The sequence below is a fragment of the Neolamprologus brichardi genome, chromosome 18, assembly GCF_056152115.1.
Source record: "Neolamprologus brichardi isolate AB-2024 chromosome 18, ASM5615211v1, whole genome shotgun sequence".
NCBI classification, from domain to species: Eukaryota; Metazoa; Chordata; class Actinopteri; order Cichliformes; family Cichlidae; genus Neolamprologus; species Neolamprologus brichardi.
The window spans coordinates 25041441-25064852 of NC_142121.1; the positions used below are offsets into that span (position 1 = coordinate 25041441).

The 23412-nt window shown below is 42.3% G+C and overlaps 1 protein-coding gene across 1 annotated transcript in view; it reads right to left on the reverse strand.

The window, feature by feature from the left end:
- The window catches only part of LOC102776850 (receptor-type tyrosine-protein phosphatase S-like), a 69464-nt gene that overhangs the window by 21503 nt on the left and 24549 nt on the right, over positions 1–23412 (reverse strand). Inside the window, exons 5-13 of the mRNA XM_087831573.1 lie at positions 20496–20684; positions 11584–11694; positions 7291–7305; positions 5606–5875; positions 4832–5211; positions 3824–4025; positions 2815–2951; positions 2414–2558; positions 79–396 (exon numbers count right to left, since the gene is read on the reverse strand). Coding sequence (XP_087687699.1) covers positions 79–396; positions 2414–2558; positions 2815–2951; positions 3824–4025; positions 4832–5211; positions 5606–5875; positions 7291–7305; positions 11584–11694; positions 20496–20684 — 1767 coding nt within the window. The remainder of the gene's footprint in view (positions 1–78; positions 397–2413; positions 2559–2814; positions 2952–3823; positions 4026–4831; positions 5212–5605; positions 5876–7290; positions 7306–11583; positions 11695–20495; positions 20685–23412) is intronic.

The window sequence follows — 23412 nt, forward strand, 5'->3', positions numbered from 1 at the left end:
TGACCAAAGGTCTAGCCAGTAAATAATCAACTTAGCAGTCAATAACGTTTAGGTCTGATCTGCGGCGCTCACGCTCACCGTCCTCGTCTGTTCTGCAGAGCACAGCAGGGCTGCTGGGTCCAGTCCCCTCTGCGGTGGAGGCTGCAATAGTGATGTTGTACCAACTCCATTTCTCCAGCCCCTCTACCACTGTTTGCCCCTGCTGGGCCGGGATAGGAAGGTCTTTCACCTCCAGACCCAGACCTCCACCTCCTGCCCCAGAAACTTTCTGGTATCTCAGCTCATAACCTGCCAACTCGCCATTCTGGCCCTCCATTGGAGGAGGCCTCCAACTTACTCTCAGCGAGGTGGAGCTGGCACTCTCGCAGGACACACCCTCTGGTGCGGCTGAGGGCTCTGATTGGACAAAGGGCAAGCAGGGCAATTGGCAAAGAGTTTAGGAGAGATGACGGGAGAAGGGAAAATACAAGCAAAAGGACAGGAGATAAGGATAAAAAAGGAAACAATGAGAAACTAAGGTAAACTGAACTGAAAGAGATAACACTGGGACAAACTTGAATTGGGCAAAAAAGGAGGAGCAACCACATAATGTAAAAGCATAATGTTAGCCTAAGAGCCTAATGAAATAAACCAGAGACAAGAGTATCGACCATAAGTGGACAACTTAATTATACCCAAGGAGAATGTGCATCCAGCAGTCAATGATTATATCTTATCCTCTGGCTATAGGTAGTGCCACAAAAGGCTCGAGATTTATGAATGAAAAACAGATAAATGTCTGTTTTCTTTCAAAAAACTGGGGATGCACAGCTAGCTGCACGAGAGCACAGACACATGTATACATTTCACATGACCAGCCGGCTAATCCTCGAGTCCTCAAGACGGTAGGGTGGTGTGAGATTTTTCACTGTGGCTGACTAGAGAAAGGTCTTACACATCGCAGCAGGAGATAAATGAAAAAAACACTAAACCAGATCTCATACGGTGTTGAAAGGATTTAGGAGGCAGGTAAAGGAGAAAAAAACAAAAGAAAAAAAAAACACAAAACAAAATCTGAGATCCCGGAGGGGAAAAAAGGAGCTAAGACAGGAAATTGAAAGTCAAGCTAGAATGATGAATTGCAGACACTGAATCAGAAAGAGGCTTGGATATTTACTGTTACAGACATGAGACATGAATCACGAAAAGACACCACAGATTTACGAATCAAAGATATAGCTCAACCAATATAATGTCATTTAAGTAAGACACACACACACAAACAAAGGCGGGCATGTCCGAGGTCCAGGCTTGTGCGTGTGTGTGTGGGAGTGTAATAGTCATAGCTGACAGGTTCAAGTATCTATCCACTCAGCCATACAGCCACTGTTCTGTTGGCCTCGGGGGACAATCTAGATGTGCACCAAAGCTTGGCGATAAGAAAGCACACATAACCTCCCTGGGAAATGAATTCTGCTGCATGAAATAGTCTGCTTATCTAGCACCTTCCCTTTTTCCGAATATCACCCCCCCCCCCCCCCCAACATCCTCTGGTACACAACCTTGGTTACTCTTTCCGTTTGGGGGTAAAGAGAGAAGAGAACCCCACTAAACGCAGTCTGATGGGTGACTGCAAGTACTTACCACTTAAAGGAAAATGGCGCGGTGAACTGCGGGGCTTTTCATATCGACTTTATAAATTCTTTTCCTTGTACCATTTTTCTGTTATCCTTTCTTGAGAGCAGATATGAAATAACTTGGTGTCAGAACAAAATGGTGGAACTCATTTAACTCTTATTGGCTAAGGGTGATTGCACAAAAATAGAAAAAAGAAATCAGAGAAAAGGAGACAAGGGAGAGAATCTAAGCTCAGTGTGGGTAAAATACAGACTGGCCAGCACTTACCTGTCAACATAGCAGGCTACCCGCCATCCTTTAATGCTCCTGACCACTGGCTGCTAGCCAATAAGTGGCAGACAGTTGCACCCTTTCAAAGACATTAGACACTGATAGAGTGGAAAGAGTGAAAAGAGGGCAAAGGAAAGGAAGAGTGAAACATTAATCGGTGCTCCATCTCCATCTGTCATGATGTTTTGGCTGTGCGAGAAAGAGAGAGGCTGAGGGGAGGAAGAAAGGCACGGTCAAACAGAGATGGATGGGTTGGAGGAGGGGGTGGGGCTGGACGTATGGGTTGATAAACGAGACGCATGGAGAGATGCAGAGACGGCTTCCAGGTTTTACCAGGCCGGGAGCTGAGGGAAATGTACCGCTATGAGCTGTGTGTGAGAGCGTCTGGAGGACAAAATGTTTCCAAGATATTCGCGGCACAATACATTAAATAAATAAATAAATAAACACAATAGAATTTGAATTTGTGGGATATGCGTTGGTGTGTGCAGGAACACTGTGTGAATCCGGCTCAGTCGAGACGTACTGGCTTGTGATGTCCTCTGCACCAGTTCATTAGTGAAAGCGCCGATGCCTTTGCTTGAGATGGCAGCCAGGGAGAAGGAGTACTCAGTGTTCGCTTTGAGACCCTCCACAGTGTAAGAATTCCTGGGCCCGAAGGTCAGCTTCTCCTGTGAGAGAGAAGAGAGGGGAGCAGAGAGGTGCGACGATGAGGGAGGGGGGGAGATGAGAAGAGTAAAAAGAGAGACATTAGAGGAGAGCTGGAGAAGAGAAGTTGGCCGAGAGTGCGACCACTAGACACAAGGTTGCAGGACTTTGGGGTTAATCTTTTAAAAAATCTTCTTTTATCTCCCTTTCAAGCCTTTGTCTTGATAAGAAATCCACTCAGCAGATGGATTTATTAAAAAAAAGACTAAGAGGTCTTACCAAGCTGCCAAACTTGACAGGTTTGTAGAGGAGCTCATAGTTGACGATTTTCTCTTTGTTGTGGACAGGCTCCCAGGTCAGCTCTATGCTCGTATCTGTCACTTTACCCACTTTAAACTTGCTTGGCTGGCCAGGGACTGCAGGGAACAGGACAAAACACACTCAAATAAGACCTTGGCTTACAGCAGTACTAATACTTGGCTTTGCACTATTCATAAAGATTATTTATTATATGTTTAACTCTGTTTCATTAAGATAAGAACGGGAAATAGTAAATGTCATTCAAATGCAATGAATATTTTTTTGATAATGTATTCATCATTATTATTGCTAATTGTGCTAGAAATACTTCAATTTAGACAAAGGTTTTAAAAAATGTACTTAAACCCAACCTAATTACTAATCATTGAAGTACTAACCCTTAAACATCTCATCATAAATCACATTCTTACATATACTTTCATTTCTTTATGTGGTAGAAACTGTTAAGAGACTAAAAGTGCCGCAGAAATTTAACCAGTAATACCGTCGCACTTTTTTTTTTATTTTGTCATCTCTTTTCACCTCCCATCATATAAACCTAGCAGCTTCTCAGGAGCTGTCACGGTGACACAATCAGCACCGGGGCATGAGGGATATTTCTCGCTGTTAATCCCTGTTTCCTTCACATAAATCTCCACACTTCGGTCCCGGCTGGTAGAATTTATTCACTTTGAAGAAGTCATATGTTCTGACAGGTCAAACTTTCACAGTGGCTTGCTACTCAAACTTTACATAAGCTCCTCGAATAAGCTCCTGAGCGGTTTGTATACTTGCACATAATCACGAGTACTTACTCATTTGTGCTCTGCTGCACATGCTCATCTGAAAAAATAACCATTACTCATCCACACATAAGTAAATGCAAATGGCTACTTAGCCGTTATCTATGCACTAGCATGTAGGCTAAATTTATTCTCTTTCACGAACATCTACCGATGATTATGTCGATGCACGGTCGCGCACTAACCTCCACGCAAGACTTTAACGTGGACGGGGTCTGAGAAGGGTCCGTCCCCAACGGAGGTGAAGGCGAGGACCTGGATGGTGTAGGTCTCTGAGGTTACCAGGTTCTGAATGGTAGTGAGCACACTATCCTGGACGTTATGAATCTGCCACTCGTTTATAGGCCGGGACGGATCCATGGTGTAGTACACACGATAGCCTTTCACCTACAAAACATAGCAAAAGGAAAGCCACCCAGTGAAACGTGCGGACACTTTTGTTTTGATTGGGACTGGATTTTAAGGTCATCTGGGACTGGGATGCATTACGTGACTTTCACCTAATCCCACTGTCCTACAACCGGGGTAATCCATAATGCCATCTTTTAACACAACAAGAATTTACGGCAGCCAAGGTCATCATGTCTGAATTATTGTGACTTCAGGCCAGATGGTCCAACAGATTACTGTTTCCTAGAGGTCACTGTCATAAGGTGCAGTTTTACATTTCGTCCTGATAAAGCTTCAATAAAATAAATAAATAATACTGTGGATGCCATCAGATTGTAGCATTTAAAATGTGATCACGATATTCCTCGTCTGTGGGATTAGTTTATGGGCAGTACAAAGTATGGCTCTCCTGTTATTACTCTTTAATATCCATAATCCTCATATGCACTCAGTTTCTTGTACTTTTATGGACCTACGGTGCAGGTTGGTAGGCTTGAAAAACAGGCCTCTGGAGGATGGCTCTGGATCTATCTATCTATCTATCTATCTATCTATCTATCTATCTATCTGTCTCTCTGTCCATCGGTCTGTCCTCTCTGTTACAGTACACAAACAAGCACAAAAATGAAGGACTTTTTCTGCTGGGTATCTGAGGTCTCGGTGCAGGCATTCACCACCCTTTTGAGAACATTTTTCAGGTTGACAGCGGGAGAAGCATGCCAACAGATAAAAGAAAATGTAAAAATGTGTGTTTTCCTCTACTGATAACAGATCAAACAGGGCTGTTCCAATCCTCATCTCACCTGTCCATTAGGCTCTTCCGGTTCTTCCCAGCGGACCATCACAGTGTTCTCAGAGATAATGTGAGCTTGGACGTTTCGCGGCGGGCTGGCGGGGGCTTGCTCTCCCGTACGAGCCTCCACGCGAGCGGACGGGGGCCCCTGGCCGATGGTATTATAGGCTGAAACTCTGATTTCGTACTCTGTGTTGGGGTAGAGCCCCCCGATGCTGTAGCGGGTGGTGGTGATGCTGTCCACTGTCTCATACTTGCTGTCGGGCCCTTTGGCTCGGTACTGAATGATGTAGTAGGAGACGGGGTCGGGGTTGCCAGAGTCCCATGTGATGGTCACACTGGTGGCTGTGGTCTCGGTGACAATGGGTGTGCCGGGAGGCTTTGGTAAAGCTGGGGATTAGAGTGGCAGCAGGTGATTTAAATGTTTGAAAAAAGAAAAATACTCTCTTGGTCTCAGTGTTGAAATTACGTTTTATATTTAGTGGAAATACTTGATTCTTTTACAGTATAAATGTTGCTTTGTTTAACATATATTACATTTGGATTCAACCTGCTAAACTGCATTTCTTTAGTGGTACTTGTAGTGTCCAGTGACAGTAACATTTAACCTGAAATACACTGATTAATAAATTAAGGATGCTACGATATACTATTTAAATTGCTGCACTGACAAGGGATGCCAGAACCCTGCTGAGTACATATGAGAAGACAGCTGAACTTTTCTACTTTCTCAGGCTAAAATTAAAAACATTCTTAGGCATCTAAAGGTTGCCGGGGCCCTTACTCTTCACTAAGACCTGAGCGCTGGCCTCAATGATACCCAGGCTACTCATTGCCACACAGGTGTAGTTTGCAGACTCGCGGACACTATTGAGCTCCAGCACGTTCCGTCCAATCGGCATTTCATCCTCGGGAGTCAGGTCCTCGTTACCCAGCATCCACTTGACATAAGGCATGGGTGAACCCACGGCCACGCAGGTGATGTTGATGCTCCCTCCTGGCATGATCTCGTGGTTGGAAGGGAGGATGGAGAAACGAGGGGGCACGCGGCGCACTGGGAAAGGAGGAGAGTCGGGAGGGGAGAAAGGAAGTGGGACGGGGGTGGGGGAGAGGGGTTAAGGAAAGGGAAGGAGAAAAGCGGGGAAGGGAGTGAGAAGGAGAAAGGTGGAGAGAAAGAAGGAGGAGGGGGCAAGGGAGTAAAGGGGGGAGAGAATGAGAAGAAAAAGAGCGAGGCAGAGAGCGAGATAGAGATTGAGAGAGAGAAAGAGAGAGAGGGCGAGAAAGATAAAAAAGAAAGAGAGAGAGAGAAGGAGAGGAGAGGTAACAGGAAGGGGGAGAATGAACTTCAGGGTTTTTACAGAAAATTACATAGGGATATTTCAAGTTTAGTCCCAATTACTTTATGGCACTGATGAATCCAACAAAAAGACACAAATCTTGTGCTGAGCTCAACCACTCAGAGTGAGCTGCCTTCTCAAAATAATAAAGTGACAAACTCTTGAGTATCATTTCATCCAGGACATGACACCTATAGTCAGTTTCTCTTTCGTAAAAAACCAAAACCCAAAAAACGACAACAGCGGGGGTTTTTTTTTTTTTTACGGGTTATCAATTTATGCAGGAAGCAAATTTATGCAGAATTATTAATAAAACACCACCTCGAAGCAGTGACTAAGCAGGCTAAACTTTAGCAGTAACTTATGAGGGAAAAAACTTTTCTTCATTCAGATTGCCGTGCCTTGAGGTGCCTGTGCAGTAGATGGGCTCCTTTTAGAGAGTATATGCATCATGGGGGCCAATCAATAGGCCCTGCCTGCTATTTGTGTGCCCATGAGAAGAACAAGCAAAGTGGCAAGTTATATCCAATACTGCATCTGTCAGAGCTCGGTTGACTACACATTAGGGGAGAGATGCATCGAGAGACTGAACTCATAGGTCACTTGCATGCCTGGGCGACTCAAGAGGGATAAAATGGTGGAGAAACACAAAGAAGAGAACGAAGAACTGTGGACTGAGAGGGGGGACAGAGAGAAGCAAGATAAGAGCAGAGACACGGGAGGGACAGATCGAAGGACAGAAAAGAAAGAGACAGAGAGACAAAGAAAAAGAGCGAGAGGGAGAGAGAGAGAGGGAGAGAGAGAGAGAGAGAGAGGCAGCTCTGCTTCTCTTCCAGACAATGAAACGCAATGTAGCAAAGGACAGCCACATTGTACAACAACATACTGTACAATACATAGGATTCAAAACTGATACAGTGTGTAGTCAAATGAATAGGAAATGTGGACAGGAGTGGATCAAGGGTTCTAAAAAGGTGTTGTGGCATTTACAAAGTGATCATCGGACACATTTAAGTAAAGAACACCAAGACAGCATGAGAGAACGAGGCAGAACGGGAAAGAACGAGTGCGAGCAAAAAGAGAGATATGTGAGGTAGTATGTGCATGTTTATAAGTTAATAAACTTATGTACATGTGTCTGTCGCTCCTACACATCAGGGTGCAGACAGAATGCAGAAGAAGAAGAAGAAGGAGAAGAGAAAAAAGGAGGGGGTGGGAAAGGAGGGGAAAAGACAGGGGAGAGAGGATTAGAAGAGGGTTCGTGGGGAAGGAGGGAAAAGGGGGAAGAAAAGAGGAGCGAGGAAGAAGAAAACACATGGATCTATTTTAAAACACGGCTGTATACCAGAGTCAGGCCCATTCAGAAAGAAGGTGCTTCAAAAGTAAGAGAAGAGGGAGAGAGGGAGAGAGAGAGAGAGAGAGAGAGAGAGAAAAGGGCTTGAAGAGAACGGATGTTGAAAGAACAGAGAAGAAGAGGATACCCGTGGGTCAAAAACACAGGAAACAGAAAGAGACAAAAAGAGTAACGGACAAACATCTCTGGATGAAAGGAGAGAATGAAAGGGAAGGCAGACAAAGAGCAGAAACATTGTTGAAACTAAACTCAAAACTAGAAAGCTTATATGTGCGATAAACAACACAAGCCCTAAAAATAGACAGTTTAAAAAAGATTACGAATAAAAGAAGATAACCCTACAGTAGCAAAACAATAAGAGTCTAGTCTTTTTTTTCTCAATTACTTGCAAATCCAGCAATAAATCTAACGCTATATGAAAGAAAATGTCAAATTAAATACTTGAATGAATACATAAATATTGATAAATTTGCTGCATAACCTCCACTCCTTAATGAGTAACATCATTACTGGGAATCTTCATGGGCCACATCCCCCCTACTCAAAGCATCTAGAGACAATTGGATAGAAGTTAACATTTTTGCATGATTTCAAGAAATTAAAAAAAAGTAAATAGTTGTGGTCATTTCACGAATAACAAAGTTCAAAGCAACTTGGAAAAACAAACCAAAGCAATAAAAAAAATAAATAAATCAAACTTAAAAATATACCCAGAATTGGATACAGAAGTTAAAGACAAGAAAGAGACAAAGAGACAAAAACAGGTAGATCTGTTAGAAAACAGACATGATTGGGCAGGCATCTCCTCATCTGAGCATGCTGGAGAGACACGCACACAGACTGCATCCATGACAGCTCCATGCACAAGACAAAGCAGGTGCAATGCAGCAGGACCAAAACGTCAGTTTAAGCTACACGGGCATGTATCTGTCAACACAGCAAGAATAAATAAAAGATGTCGATGTAAGCATGTGGGCTAATTTGATAATGCTTTAAGTTTAAGGATGAAAGTAAAGACTCAAGATGATTGTTCGGTAATCTCCTACATCAAGCGGTGGAGTAGTTCTAAAAATACCGGTCGAGAACACAGACGACGACTGAAGAATCCACCGGGGAGCCAAAGGTGAGTACTTTACAATAAAGTGAGCTCATAACAAGGGATAATCCTTTTCGTGCTCACAGAGCCTCTAGCTTAAAGTTAATCGAGCCAGGACGCATGATTCCCCACCATTTTCTATACAGTTTGTACGAGCCAGGAGCTTCGCTCTTTATTAGTGGAGCTATCATTAGTCCTGTTCTCTGCAGGGAGTCTGGAGGCTACGGGCTGGGGAGACCTTGGCACAGCCATAAGGATTACTGCTGAATCTCAGCATCGCTATATAGCTGACATTTACTCAACACCATCTTGTCTGTCTCAAGGACACAGCTTTTATTAACCACTGTAATAAGAGAGAATCATTAATACCCCTCTCAATATCTAAGATTGAGAATGGATATAATTAATTTCAAATGTCAGTCAATAGAGACGTATCACAGTGTTTGGTGGGGATGGAAACAGTCGAGCAACGTAAGACATGGCCTAGACTGTATAACAGTCCATTAAAGAGAGCTTATTTTACTTATTACTGTATAATAAACCTTCAGAGGCTACCTGTAGAAAATGTGCAGCATTAGTATGAATATGTATAAAGCACACAGGTGGAAAAGGGAAAAAAATAAACAAATAAACAAAACCTGCTTAAAAGTAAAAATAAAAAGTAAAGCAAAAAGGTACTACTAGAACTGTACTGAAAAGTACTACTGCTTATTTTATACAGTTTTATAAACTTTATTTCTTTTGTCTCATAGCTGTGGAAAATACAAATCAAATGAACTTGGTTGAGGTGTAGCTAATTTAAGTATTCTATAATGTCTAAAGCAAGGCATCGTATTTTTCATATTGTGCTTGAGTATGTAACACAAGCAGCAATGCTGGGTTTAAAAAAAAAAGCCACAGAAGGGGCAAAAAGCTCAGCTCTTCAAATGGCTACTTGAGGACGACTCCAAAAGAGAGTCAGCCACTGTATCCTACACTGAGTAAAAATGCTCAGCTTCAGAGTAGAAATAAAAATTAAATTTCTGCTCTACAGCCCGTGTATTATTAGGAGTGGGGCAGACAGACATGTGTGCCAGCACAGGAGGCTCTGTGGCTAGCTGTCTTGAAGTGTCTCTAATGTTATGGCTTATGGACATGATATTAATGCAATTGTCTGACAAATAAAAGGGCTTTCTGAATGGTTAACACAGTATCCTAAAGAGATGCATCTCTGTGGACGCATCTTGCTATTCGGTCTTGCTAATGCGCATCCACCTTTTCATCTAAACATGGTAACTTCTGGCTCCAAAGAAAAAAAATAAAGCAAACAAACAATTGTTGCTCACAGTCCATCTTTTATGTACAGTCTATGATGCTCCATCGTAACACGTGTATTCTGAACTGTAGTGCAGTGGTTCCGGATAATTTAGCCAACGTTAATGTTAGTTTCAACACTAGTGTCCATCATCAGTCACGTGACTGTCCTCTTGCCATTTTGAGTTTGCGTCATGAATTTATTCCAGGGAGTGATTCTCGTCTGACAAACCGAACGTAAAACTGCAGAACAAAGGGGCATACACAAGCAAGTGCAAGACTTCCACTCAACAAGTGCAGCACTGGAGCAGATGTGATGACATGGGAACAAGGACAAACCGCCAAACAAGATGGTACAAAGGGGAAAAGAATTAAAAACAAAAACAAAACAAGAAAAAAACAGTAGCAAGACATGACAAGACAGCAAGTTCAATCAGATCACAATCTGAGCATATCAATAAGCGTGATAACACACTGTGCCATGCTCTGGTGTCAGTCCGTCAGTCAACACACATGCAAGCGGTGCTCCTTTCTCTTTCTCTCTCACTCCTTCCATGCAAACATTGCCTCTTTTTAATCTTCCAATTCTTGGGTCTCCATGACAACAAGATCATACCATGCAGAAAACATTGATCGGGGAGTGAAGGCAATACCAAGGGTTCTGCACACAAGGCCTCACAATGCAGTCAATGCACTCTGCTGCGTAGGCAGACCACTTCATCATCGCAGCAGCTTTACTCTCATCATTTTGGATACAGGTTTGAATCATTTCACTTCAAATCTACTCCGCTGTCCTTTAACTCATACTGTTGTTTTTTTTTTTTTGTCGTCTTTTTTTGTTTCCCTCTGTTTCAATAAGTGAAGCTTTCTGAAACAAAGGAGTAACAAAAGAAAAGAAAGAGCGCACCAACCTTCTCGAAGCTCTGAGGGATGGAAGGGGGTTGATGCAGAACACAATGACGTGAGAGGGGAGAGAGAGAACGGGGAAACACAGAGAGAATAAAAACGGCCAGCGCAAAGCCACTCGCTTCACTGCACCACACACACACACACACACACACACACGCGCACACACACACACACGCACACACACACATGCACGCTCCAGTCAAACTGCATTCACGCTTCTCTGTTATCCCACGTAAAATAGAAACTAGAACTTGCAATACTGGACATTGGTTGTGGCCTTTGAGCCATGAGCCAATGTTACAACAGCACCCACAGATTTATTTAAGCATGTGGGGTCCACAGTGATCCCATTAATGTGAAACACTGTAAAGCCAAAATTACATCTTGACTCTCACTCCCAATTTTGTTCAAATCTCTCAACCAATTAATCTGCCTCTAGTACAGAAACCACTTTAGCAGACAGATCAGTGATGTTTCCATGCAGTTAAACCAAGGTGTGGTCCCCACTTTATCCTCGCTTTGATTCAACTGTCGGAGCTCGCACCAAGGTTTAAGGTGGACTTGTTAAAGGTGGTTGTGAGAAATACCAAACAACAGAGTCAACATATATTGTAGACAATGGATGGGTTAGTAATACTTGTTAAAGAGCACAGTAATACAGAAGAGGTAGTTTTACTAGTAATACCTAAGGCACCTTCGTCACAGTGATTTTTCGGTGTCTGTGTCTTGTTCGTGCGTGTACGTGCATGTGTGTTCTGCGTTTCAGGTCCTACCTCGCACGTATAAGTTGGCGGGAGACGAGTAGCGCACGCCTTGGGAGTTGGTGGCCACACACTCGTACTTCCCTTGGTCTGTTTCCTCGCTGTTCTCAATCTGTAACGCTCCTGCAAGAGAAAAAAAAAACCCCAGATAAACATGTTTGCAGAAAACGCTTCTGCCACTGTCCGCCATCCTTTTGCATCTTCTCCTTTTCATCCTGCAATATCTGCTATAGTTTGACCCTGAGGTATCTCTTTGTCTGTTGCTTCAACATCCAATAAAGTCAGCTCAGTTCTTATTTCTGCAAGGCAGAAATGAATGGTCCGCACAACACTCTCTCTGTATCAGGAGTTGGATTTTCCACAAAGAACTGCGTCTCCTCTAACCATCCCCGTCTCCCATCCTGCTACCGAAAGGGTGAAAGGAAGCGGCAACATATTCAAAAATTCAGAATTCCCTTTCGAAAAGTTTGGAAGTCAAAAACAAGTCTCAAACTCACTTTTTACAAACTTAGATGACACTTAAAGCGCCTTTAGTTTATACCTCTGTACTAGCTGGTGATTCCTCTCCAGCAGCAGGCACACTGCTGAATGAAGAAAGCCTGTTTCTATCTTTGCAGTTAACTGGCAGCAGCTACACAGCTTTACCCCAGGGCAACGACCCAGCGATGCTCTTCGGCTCTTTCGCTTCCTCAGTTTTTATCCTAGTCTCCCTAAACGTGCTATAATTACACAAGGCACTCGTCAGGTGTTCTTTTGCTTCACGTGGTACTATTCTTATTGCTGTGTTTCTTAGCTAACGGCCTTTTGAATTACCAGCAGAGATGTTCTTTCTCTGGTTTTGTTTTTTTCCCCCCCTCTTTCAGTCTGCTCTGTCACATCCGTCTCATCAGAAACTGACTTTGACACGGAGCCCGAGGAGGAGGCACAAAACCATGCATCACTCTCTGCTGCACTGCACAGAGTGGAAAGTGACACAAATCTAAATGCACACGGCACACACACACACACACACACTTTTTAAAGAAAGGATGGAAACACATACGGGAGTGTGTAGATAAACAGCAACACAAAAAGAGCAAGTTTTAGTCTCATACAAAGCACTGTGTTTTATATCAGATCTTCTGTGAGACTGATAAAAGGCATCTGGCTTTTAAGAGAAGCACAGGGATATTTAGAGAAAAGCAAGATATACTGTGCTTTGCTCTGCACAGATTTTTATTTTCTATACACAATACACAAGATGAAATACAAAAATAAAAGTCAAAATACTTAAAAACAATCCCTCCGTTTATATTGATATTAAAAGGAAGTCATAGGAAAATAACCCCTGTGCATTACACCAATATGCACAACCATTCAATCTAAATATTATTTAATTTTAAAAGATAACCACACATGGGAAGTAACAGAGTACAAGTACTTTATTACCGTAACCCTGTAAAAGTGATGTAAACCTAAAGGAGGAAACCATATAACATAAAAGATAATCCTGTTGGTCGATCTATCACCAGTGCTTATCACACAAAGACAAGAAAGAGGCAAAGAAAAGCATATAACTAATGCATCAGCTCTATAGTCAGAGGTTAAAGTGAGCTGAATCAGTATTTCTTAACACAAGCACTTCTTCTTAAGGAACAAATGTGTGTACTTTTGCCATCTCTGAAGATAACTGCACATGTCATTGTTGTATGTTGTAACTCTTGAGCTGCTAAATTTAGTGGGTTTATTAATTCATGTGGACCAGAAACAAATTATTTATAGACATTTTCTTTTCACTTTAAGTAAGCTGACCTTAAGGAAAGACTCTGTAAAAGATCTTTAATGGGAAAAACCGAGGTCACCTTGGGAAGAGCAGCAGATGTGGAATACCTCTTCCACGAGAGATAGACATTGTCATTGATATAATAGGCAGAGGTGCACGGCAGTGACAGACAATACGAGCCAAAAGATGGCACATGTTAAATACCTCAACCATCTGCTCCAGTGCTGGATGGTTGACTGATGCCTTTTACTGTATTCATCATTATGTACAAATGTTCTTTTGAATATTATCTGTTATATGGGTATATCTTAAAAATGGTAAAGAAAATAAAATGCACAGTAATAATATTTAGAAAGAATACACTAAATAGATGCTTCATTAGGTACATTGGTTCAATGGACCCTTATTTGGCATAAAGTGCTTTAATTCAATATTTTAAAAAATGTAAAATTCAACATTTAATTTTAAAAAAAAGAAAGAGAGATTTTGGTTCATATTGACATGATAGCATCACGCAATTGCTGCAGCTTTGTTGGCTGCACATCCCAAAGGTGCTCTACTGGTTTTAGACATATTGGCTGTGGAGGTCACTTGAGTACAGTGAACTCATTGTCATATTCAAGAAACCAGTATGAGGTGATTTGAGTTTTGTGACATGGTACGTTTTCCTGCTGGAAACAGCCATCAGAAGATGGATACACTGAACTCATACTAAAGTCATTTCCCATTACACCATTATTACTGATACTAGGCAGGATGGATCCATGTTTTCATGATCCTTACACTAAATCCCAACCGTAACGTTGTCACAGCAGGCAGAATCTTCTGTTGTCCATGAAGATAGGAATAAATAGCAGAAGAGCTTTCAGAGATGCTCTTCTGCATGGCTTGGTAAGAATGAGTGGTTATTTGAGTTACTGTTGCTTTCCTCTCAGCTCAAAGCAGCCTTGCCATTCTCCTTTCAACTCTGACATCACCAAGGCATTTGAACCGCTGCTCACTGGATATTTTTTCTTTTTTGTACCATTCTCCCCAGAGACAGCTGTGTGGGAAAATCCCAGTGGATCAGCACCAACAACCATACCATGTTCAAAGTGACTTATATCAACTTTCTTCCCCATTGTGATGCTCAGTTTGAACTTCAGCATGGTCATCTTGACCACGTCTACCTGCTTAAATTCACTGAGTTGCTGCTATGTGATTGGCTGATTAGATATTTGCATTAACTGGCAGTTGGACGGGTATACTTAATAAAGTGGTTGTTACACCAAAATAAAACCTCATATTTAAGGTTATGTACACACATACAGACAGATTTTGTGTGTCTTAGTATACGTAGATTTTGCACACGCACACATACACAGACACACTTGCAGGTCAGCTTATGAAGAAGTTTGAATGCTGTGATTTCAGAGGGTTAAAGGAGGGAACGTGTTAGGTGAGCTGAGACGCTGCTCGCTGAAGCTGTCATCCATTTGTTTCTGTCTTCTGCAGTTACATGACAGCAGAACAGCTCGTGCCCTCCTATTTCTCCCTATTTTCCATCTCTCATTTCCCTGTGGTTCAGGGCAGAGTTGGGAAACAAACAGGAATAAATTATCCGCTCTACAAGAAGAGCCTTCTTCTCAACCAGAAAGCAGAGGAAGAAAGGAGCAGTGGGAGGAAAGATGGCGAGGAGGTGGAGAGGTAGAAATGGACAGGTTTAGATCTGCAAACGAGAACTTGTGCGACAGCTGGAAGCAGCTCGTGTGGCTAACGAGCAGCGAAAATTTGAAATTGCCAGTTGTAATCTACTGCTGTAAAACATGACATTACATTACACTGGGGTGGACAGGGGGTCTGAATATATACATAGAAAGGTCAGCAGGTCAAAACGTATGTACACAAGCACATAGCGCAGACAGAAAACGGGCGTCAAAACGACGTGATGATGGTTTGTGGGACAGCAAAGCAAAAGGTCGAAAAAGTAAAAGAAGAGAGACGAGGAGAGAGAGCAGTTTTGTTAGTCTGTCTGAAGGATGCTGATAGGCCCAGAATGAGATGTGACTTAAGTAAATTGAGCTACTGTGAAATCGTGGATGGTGTATTATGTCTGTGGGCTGAGACTCAGCTGATCAGATGACAGCGGATACTGTTAATCTGATAGCTCTGATGGGACACTGAGGTAAAACAGATCACTTGGGCTCCGGTCTCCCACAAGTTGAGACATTAAATTAACCGGAGGCACATGTTAACAAGCGTCGACACAAAGGACAGTTACTACGAACGCAACACAGTTACGAATAAACTGCTGGTAATTTTTAAAACCGAAACTGTTGTTTCCAAACCATTACCAACCTGCTCTTTAATTTCACATTTTACTAAAACATGAACAGAAAAGCCTCAAAGCAAAGTGTTATGCAGCAATTTAGGTATAGTTTAACGCAGCAGTTACTTAATAAATCGATAATGAATCGTTCAAAAGCTCAAAATTTCCAGGTTCTGACTTAGTTCTGGTTTTTATTCTCGTACACAGAGACAGAAATGATTCCTAGTTGTCAGTCTGCAGATTTATCCGTGTCACAAGTTCCACTTTTTCTGTCAGCCTGAAAGCACGTTCTGTCAAAGGATTTGTACTGCTCACCATTTTTAGATTTTTCTTTTCTTAGAAATAGACTGTTACCAAAAATGATTGATTTACTTTGGCTAAAGTCCCAATTTCAAATTCTCTTAAAATCTGGTTGTGAAATATTCTGCTGAGTAACAGCCAACCAAATATAAACTCTGTGAAAATAGCATTTCACGATGATGCGCGATTTTGGGTCGGTCTCTTTGACGCAACCCTATATAGGTGTTAAAAACGAATAACCAATTTTGTTTGGTGCATGCAAAAATGCACTTTAAAAAAGTGTTCTGTATTGACGTCAACAGATAAACTGACATACACCATTAACCTTTATCACGTCTTAGTCCTTACCAAAGAGGGGTCTGCATATGTAATCCTGGAGTCAACCTCAGGGTCCATACTGAATGCCATCTGTTAAGAGTGTGGGTCTACATAAGCTGTTAAGTGCTTAGGTTAACTTTCCAGCTCTAAGTCCCAAATGTCAGGGGCAGACAGATAGCTTGTCAAGGTTCTCCTCATGCACATATAAACTGGTGCAGCAGATGGCATGGAAAAAAGATAGATACCTGATCGAGGCATACAGATGTCAGCAAAAGTTCATCTCTATACCACCCCATATGTTTCTGTCACCGAGGACTGATGGGGTGAGTATGTGTGCATTTGAGGTGGGTAAACACAGAGTTCACGGCTGTCAAAGGCCACCGTGGACAGTTATCTGCAGTGATAAGCCCCCACACATGATGGATACTTATGAGCTATGAAATGGCTAAGATGAGACATCCTTTGTGGGATTCGACTGCAGTCTTTCTCTATCTCATTTTTCTTCCTGACCCATATGGGTCATAAAAGTATTTCCAAGAGCCAACAGAAGAAGAAAAGAGACAGAGAGAACAGAATGACTGTGGCCCAAAACACATTCCTGGCTGCAGTCCAATAAGAGCTGGCAGCTATCCACTAAATCAGAAGCATTGCTCAGAAAGTGCCTCCATTAAACAAATCTTAAAGGAGTGTTTTATCCATAACGCATTTCTTGCCCAGCTCAGGTGTAATTGATTTCCTCCAAGTCATTTCGCTGCACTGTTCGGTTCATTATACAGCACATTTTGTTGTTTGGCTTTGTGATGGTTTTGGTGATTTCAAATCCTATTAAAGCCTGGGGTGAATCTCAGTAGGCCATTCGTCTTCCTACTGTTTCATTGATGTGATATGTGTCCTAACATACTGTACCACTGAATCATTGTCATGTCTGCATGACACACAAGCAGGGAGCAAACGTCTCAGAGCAGATCAAGTAAAACTAAATATACAATTTTAGGTGGCTAAAATTTAGCAGTTGTTATAGTTTAGTTAAAAAAAAAGGACAACTAAAAGAAAAAATAATAATAAAAGCATGGCCAGTGATGATCAGGTGTGGTATAAGCTGCCACCATTACCGAGGTGGCACAGATACTGATGTTTTGTCATTTTTTATTTCTGCACATTCTGATGTAATAACAGTGATAGTCATGGTTTTCTGGTCACTCACTCTTATTGTGTGCTAGGCTTTGTGTGGATTTTGAGGTTCAAATTCTTAGTCTATACATGTACGTTTGGTACTTTGATTTTTGTTAGGTGGAGTTTTAGATTCCTACCTTGACTTCATTATCATTCTAGTAATTTTCAGCATTAGTTCTTTTTGTTTTATTTGATTTTCGGTGTTTCATTTCTGGGGAGGTTTGGCTACCAGTTTAGACTGCCTTACTGTTCTTAAATTTGAATTATTTGTTTGTGTTAAGCCTCAGGTCCTATTTTGAGTTTGTTATTTTTTGACTGTGTTCGGTTGCTTCAGCGTTTCATTATCTATTCCTTCCTCGACTTTGTCTTTTTGTGTTTATGCATTTGCCCCTTGGTACTCCCAGTCTCTGTTTTCATGTTTAATGGGAGTCTTCTTGCCTCCATGTTTTGCATTGGTACTTTGGTTGCTTCCTGTTTTACTTTGACGTAAATGTCTTCTAAGTCTTCTTACTTGGTTGACTCATTCTATCTATCTATCTATCTATCTATCTATCTATCTATCTATCTATCTATCTATCTATCTATCTATCTATCTATCTATCTATCTATCTATCTATCTATCTATCTATCTATCTATCTATCTATACACACATCCCCACTGCCATGTAGAAGTACACCATGTGAAAAGGAAACAGTAAATAACAACATTTGTTGTTTTTTTATTGTTCATGAAGGTCATAAGATAATTGCAAACTCTCTGACTCTGAGTATGTGTGCAGCTCCTCTAATGGGCTTCCCCACTGGTTGTATGTGCCAGACTAGTCAGTAGTGGTCGTGGCCGTCCTTTGCCATCCCTTTGCTCTGCGTGCGTGACCAAGGGAGGCTCTTTACTTGGTATTGCACCAAGGGGACCAAAATGAATAAAAAGAAATGAATATAATTTATTGTGAATAATAAAATACTGTTCTGCTGAATATGCAGGTTTAAAAGTCCTATTTTTCTTTAGAGAACTCAATTTAGGGTTTCTCCTCATAATTATGGCTACTTGAAACAGCCGGTGTATTTCTGCAGGTGCTGGAGCAGCGTGCACTGGACGATAAGCTGTGTTTGAAGAATACGAATGAGCGAGGAAAAAAAAAGAAACGAAACTGGCTGGATTAAACACGGCATTTATTTATCTTTCAATAAGCTGCAATCATTAGCTTTCCTGCTAGCTGGTTCACTACCTATAGGAAACTAAACTCATCTTTAGTTAATATTCTTCTATTTTCCAGGATTCAAGGTGTATCAACGTGTTGTACTAACACATCTTAGCTGGTTGTGCATGCCATCTAAGATTAGGCAGACATTATGGCTTTGTCCAGTGGTTTATTGCAGTTCCACTCCAGTCCAGTCTTAGCCAAACATGGTATCCAAACGAGGAGTACAACTGCCAGACCTACTAATTAGTCTTCAACTAAAAAGCCTTGTCTTAAAATTTGAAATACAAAGAAACTGTATAATTCTGCAGTTTAACTACAGTTGTCTGTGTAAAGTATCCACACTGTCAAGCTCCTGGGTTTTTTCTGAGAATCATGTCTGTTTAAAATTTTGTTCCGTGTTACATAGGTAAATGGGGTTGTCAGCACTGCTTATATTCTTTACTGCTGCACATATTCAGCTCTTGACGAGCTGAATCAGAAACCACGCTTCCACCCTAGAAGAGAAAGCGTGGTTCCTGATGCCGGAATTGGCAGCCCCAGCCCTCTGATGCTGTGTGCCCTGCAGAGCCGCAGTTTGAGCCTGCATTTCCGCCACACCTGCCAATGCCCGGTCCCTGCCAGAGCCTGTTTCTCCGGCCACATCTACTGATGCTGGGTTTCCTGAAGCTGTGAGTAAAACGTATTTATTTCCTTGTGTGTTCTTCAAATGTCCAAATATAGTAAGAGCACACAAGGGAACAAAGAGACTGTAACTCCAGAATGTTTCCCATGCCCTAAAGCATGGTTTGTTTTATTGCTGTTAACCAGTCCTAAACAGTGATATAAAACACTGTATAGGAGCTCTCATTAGAATTTCTTTGACATGGATCACAAGCCATTAAGAAAGGTAACTTGTTGCTTGGGACAACATGGTAAATGTATTTAAACATTATAAATTCGGCAAATGGAAATGCAAACACACAGCTAACGGAGGGCACTGGTGATCAGTAAAGGATATTGGCTGACAGGAGGGATGTATCAGAGCTGGCAGGCCGGAGCAGCACAGAGAATATGGATGAAACAACAACAAAATGGTTTCGCCTCACCATCACTTTCATTCCCCCTGAGGACAGCTGAGTGGGAAAGGCTGAGAAAAAAATGTTTCTTCCTTCTCCTGGAGACACTGTACTCATCTATACAGAAGAGCATAAACAAAGCTGAACAAACTGTCTTAAGCGCACAATGTGATTCTTTGGTATGCAGACACATCGTCTTTGCTCTCTTTTTGTGTCTCTGGTAAAGGGAGCTTACCTTCACATTTTGGGACACTGAGCTATGTCGCGCACAATTAGGCGATGGGTCAAAATAAAAGCATCACCAGTTAAATGCCTAATTTTAAGAAGCGCCAAACACATTTGACATCAGAAAAGTGGATATTGTGGTTGCTTTGGGATAAATTGAGGGAGACAGTTTCATTCTATGTGAAATTTCTGAACCCATTTGAAATATACTTGAAATAACTATACAATTATATGCTGCTATTTTTTTCTTATAATTATGATACTTAATGGAAAGCAAATTTTGCCTTTTAAGTGATATATATTTTTTATAATCCGTTCTCCCAAATGCTAATAAACAGCACATTTTTTTTCGTGGCTTAAGAATGGCACAATTATCCTTTTTTATGAAATTGGCTTTAAAAAGGTTTTATACCCCCAAAGGAGAGAGATAAACTTAGAGAACAGCATGTAATCCCTCAATCATAATTAAAATAATCACCAAATTTAGAGCAACAGGGATTTACCTGATCGCAAAAAAGTGCAAAGCTGTAAATGCACTGTTGGCTCCGTTAGTGGAAAATACAAACAGTCACCTGTCTCACCTGATCTGAGCTGTTTGATGCGACCCTGGCTGGTGCTGGGGTCGACAGGCAGGAAGTCTTTGAACCAGGAGATCTCGGGGTCCGGGATGCCGCTGGCAGCGCACAGCATGGTGGCCGTCCTCGTCCGCTCCACCACTTTCAACTGAGGGCCCATGTCTATACTAGGGAAGCCAAATGGCAACAGGTCCTCTGAAAGCATCAAAAGAAAGAAAAGAGTATGAAATGTGCAGCATTTAAAACATGAAATATAAATGTCTAATTGCACTACTTGCGCATGTCTGCTGGTAACATATGATAACAGGAGCTAACATGTATATTTAGCACATATAATGACTTGTGTGACCATTAGTTTAGCATGTAAGCATGCTACGATCTGCTAATTAGTGCTAGAGGCAAACAGGAAGACGTGAACAGTGATCATCCCCATATAGTGCAGCGCAGTGCTAGGAAACATGACAACACATGTGCATGCTGTTTTCACACATACCACCCTTCAACACTGTTGCTAACCAATCACATCAACCCATAGCAACAGGAGCACCAGCCTCCCCTAGCAAGACGCTCCACCATGTTGCAAATTTTTTTTCCTAAACAACCCAAGGTACAAGACAAAGAGCCTGTGGTGCTAACCACGTCTCCAAATTCCTCAGAAATCCTTAAGTATGCCCGAAAAACACGATTCTACTGAAGCCCCACCGGCAACCACCACAACACCCAAAGGATTTGCTGCCAAAGTCCCAAAGTCCCTGTGCCAGAAACCATAGGACATCCTCTGAGGTCCATGACTTTGTAAGTGCGCATGCGCCATTAGCGTGCTGCCTGCTGTAACCCTAATTTCCTTCGGGATTAATAAAGTATTCTGATTCTGATTCTGATTCTGAGTAAATCAAAGTACAGGGTTAGAGTGGGGCGAAGTGCAGTATGTGTACTTATTTCATGAGGACAGTGAAGGCTCAGTTTTTCTAAAACAAATAACTGGTGTGTCAGCTTCTACTGCCATGCATTCAGTCCTTCCTTTCCCACACATGCAGTGATGTGAAAGCTCCCCCCCTCATAGCTGCTTAAACATTAGTAGGCTTATGGAAGCAAAGATATCAGCAAAGACAGCAGAGCCACTATAGCCTAGGTGATCAAAGTCTTGTGTTCATTCCTACAGCTAGCTAGTCATTAGGTGATATAGCAGGCGGGCAGAAACACAGCTAGGATTTTTCTGTGTGTTTGACAGGCCATTTCTGGAAGAGTATAAACATACCGCCCAGTCAGCAGGAGTTACTTAAGTGCCTACACACACACGCACACACACACAAATACACACACACAGGCTTTGCAGTACATTACTAACCTAGAATTACAGGTGTTTGGTGGCAGTGGCGATGAACTACGAGTTTTCAAAGGTGTGGTTCTGTGTTATGTGGTTTTAATGATTCCTGTCTAATAACTATGCAGAAAGCTGCTCAGAAACAGCAGCGGCAATTAGAAGCTGGGATCAGAGGAGGGGCAGGGCACTGGGGGTAATAAGGACTTGTTAGCAGTAATTGTTAAAATGTACCAACGATTAGAGAGGCCGATCTGGGATGTGTCTGAATGCGTCTGGATATGTCTTATTACGTTGTAGGAGCTGAGCACAAGTATGTGTGTGTGTGTTTGTGTGTTGGCTGTGTGTACATATTTGCTTCTATGTTCTCATTAGCATCTTCACAGATTTCTGCAAAGTGTCGAATAATGTTGAGCGGCACGATCGCACATATCCAGGAAAATGAGTGTGTGCACACAAAAAAGCAGTTGCTTTCTATTTCGCACACACACACACACACACAAACACGTTCACATACACTTTCTCTGGTGAATGGGATTAAGAGTCTCAGTGACAACAGTCCAGATGGCCAGACACGTAATCAAGCATCCATCAGCCCTCCTGCTTCCTTTCCTCCTTACCCTTTAAACCACTCTCTCTTTCTCACACATGCACACAGACACCTCCTCCATACCTGGAACTATAATTATATATTCCACATTCCCGCAGCAGCGAAGCAACGAGATGGCAATTTCCTTGGCTAATAAATCAAACCCATCGGAACATCTTGATTGTCAGGCAAAACAAAACCTGCTAAAGTTTGCTTTGCTTGAGCCCAGAATCACAGACATATCTGGAGCTGAACGCAGTCCAAGATGCAGACTGTGGCCACGTCAACTGTCTGTGTGTTTTTCCTCTCCTCCACTCCTCCTCCGGGCCCCCTGCTACCTAACCACATGACAGACATATACCATCTGTTCCCACACACTCTGTGATGGGGATGAGAGGCTGAGTTGAGATAGGATCTATCGCTCTCTTTCTCTCTTTCTACAGTCATCAGCGCTAGAGAGACCTCGTCAGATAGGAATGTCAAGCTGTTGCTGATGCTGCGCCTTAGAAGAGAAAGTGGAGAAATGCCACAAAAAAGCAAGAGAGGAATCAAAACTTGATGATCAAGATGTTTAGTGCAACAATTAGGCCTTGTGAAGACAGGAGCCATCAGACAGCAGAGACTGGAGTGGGCAGAGTGGACCACGCTAACACTTCTGAGACCCCCCCCTCCCCCCACAATACCCATCCTCGTCCCACCCCAACCCTTCAGCATCCTTGACAGATCAATACTAATGATCTACCTGAATGGAAGCTAGTGGTATGGCCACTGATGAAATAGACAGGAAGAGAAAGGAAAGAGAAGAGGGAGATCGATGGGCAGGTCAGAAGGTGAGCTCCCAAAGGCGAGGAATATGCTAGGCCTACATTTGCTCCCCTCTACCCTCCCCGAATCCTACCCCTCTCTTGAGAGGGTTCAGATGGTCTTTTTATCACTCTGCCAGCTATCACAACATGGACTCCCTGGCTGTTAATTAGAGCACACCACAGCACTGGGCTCAAGGCATGCGCATA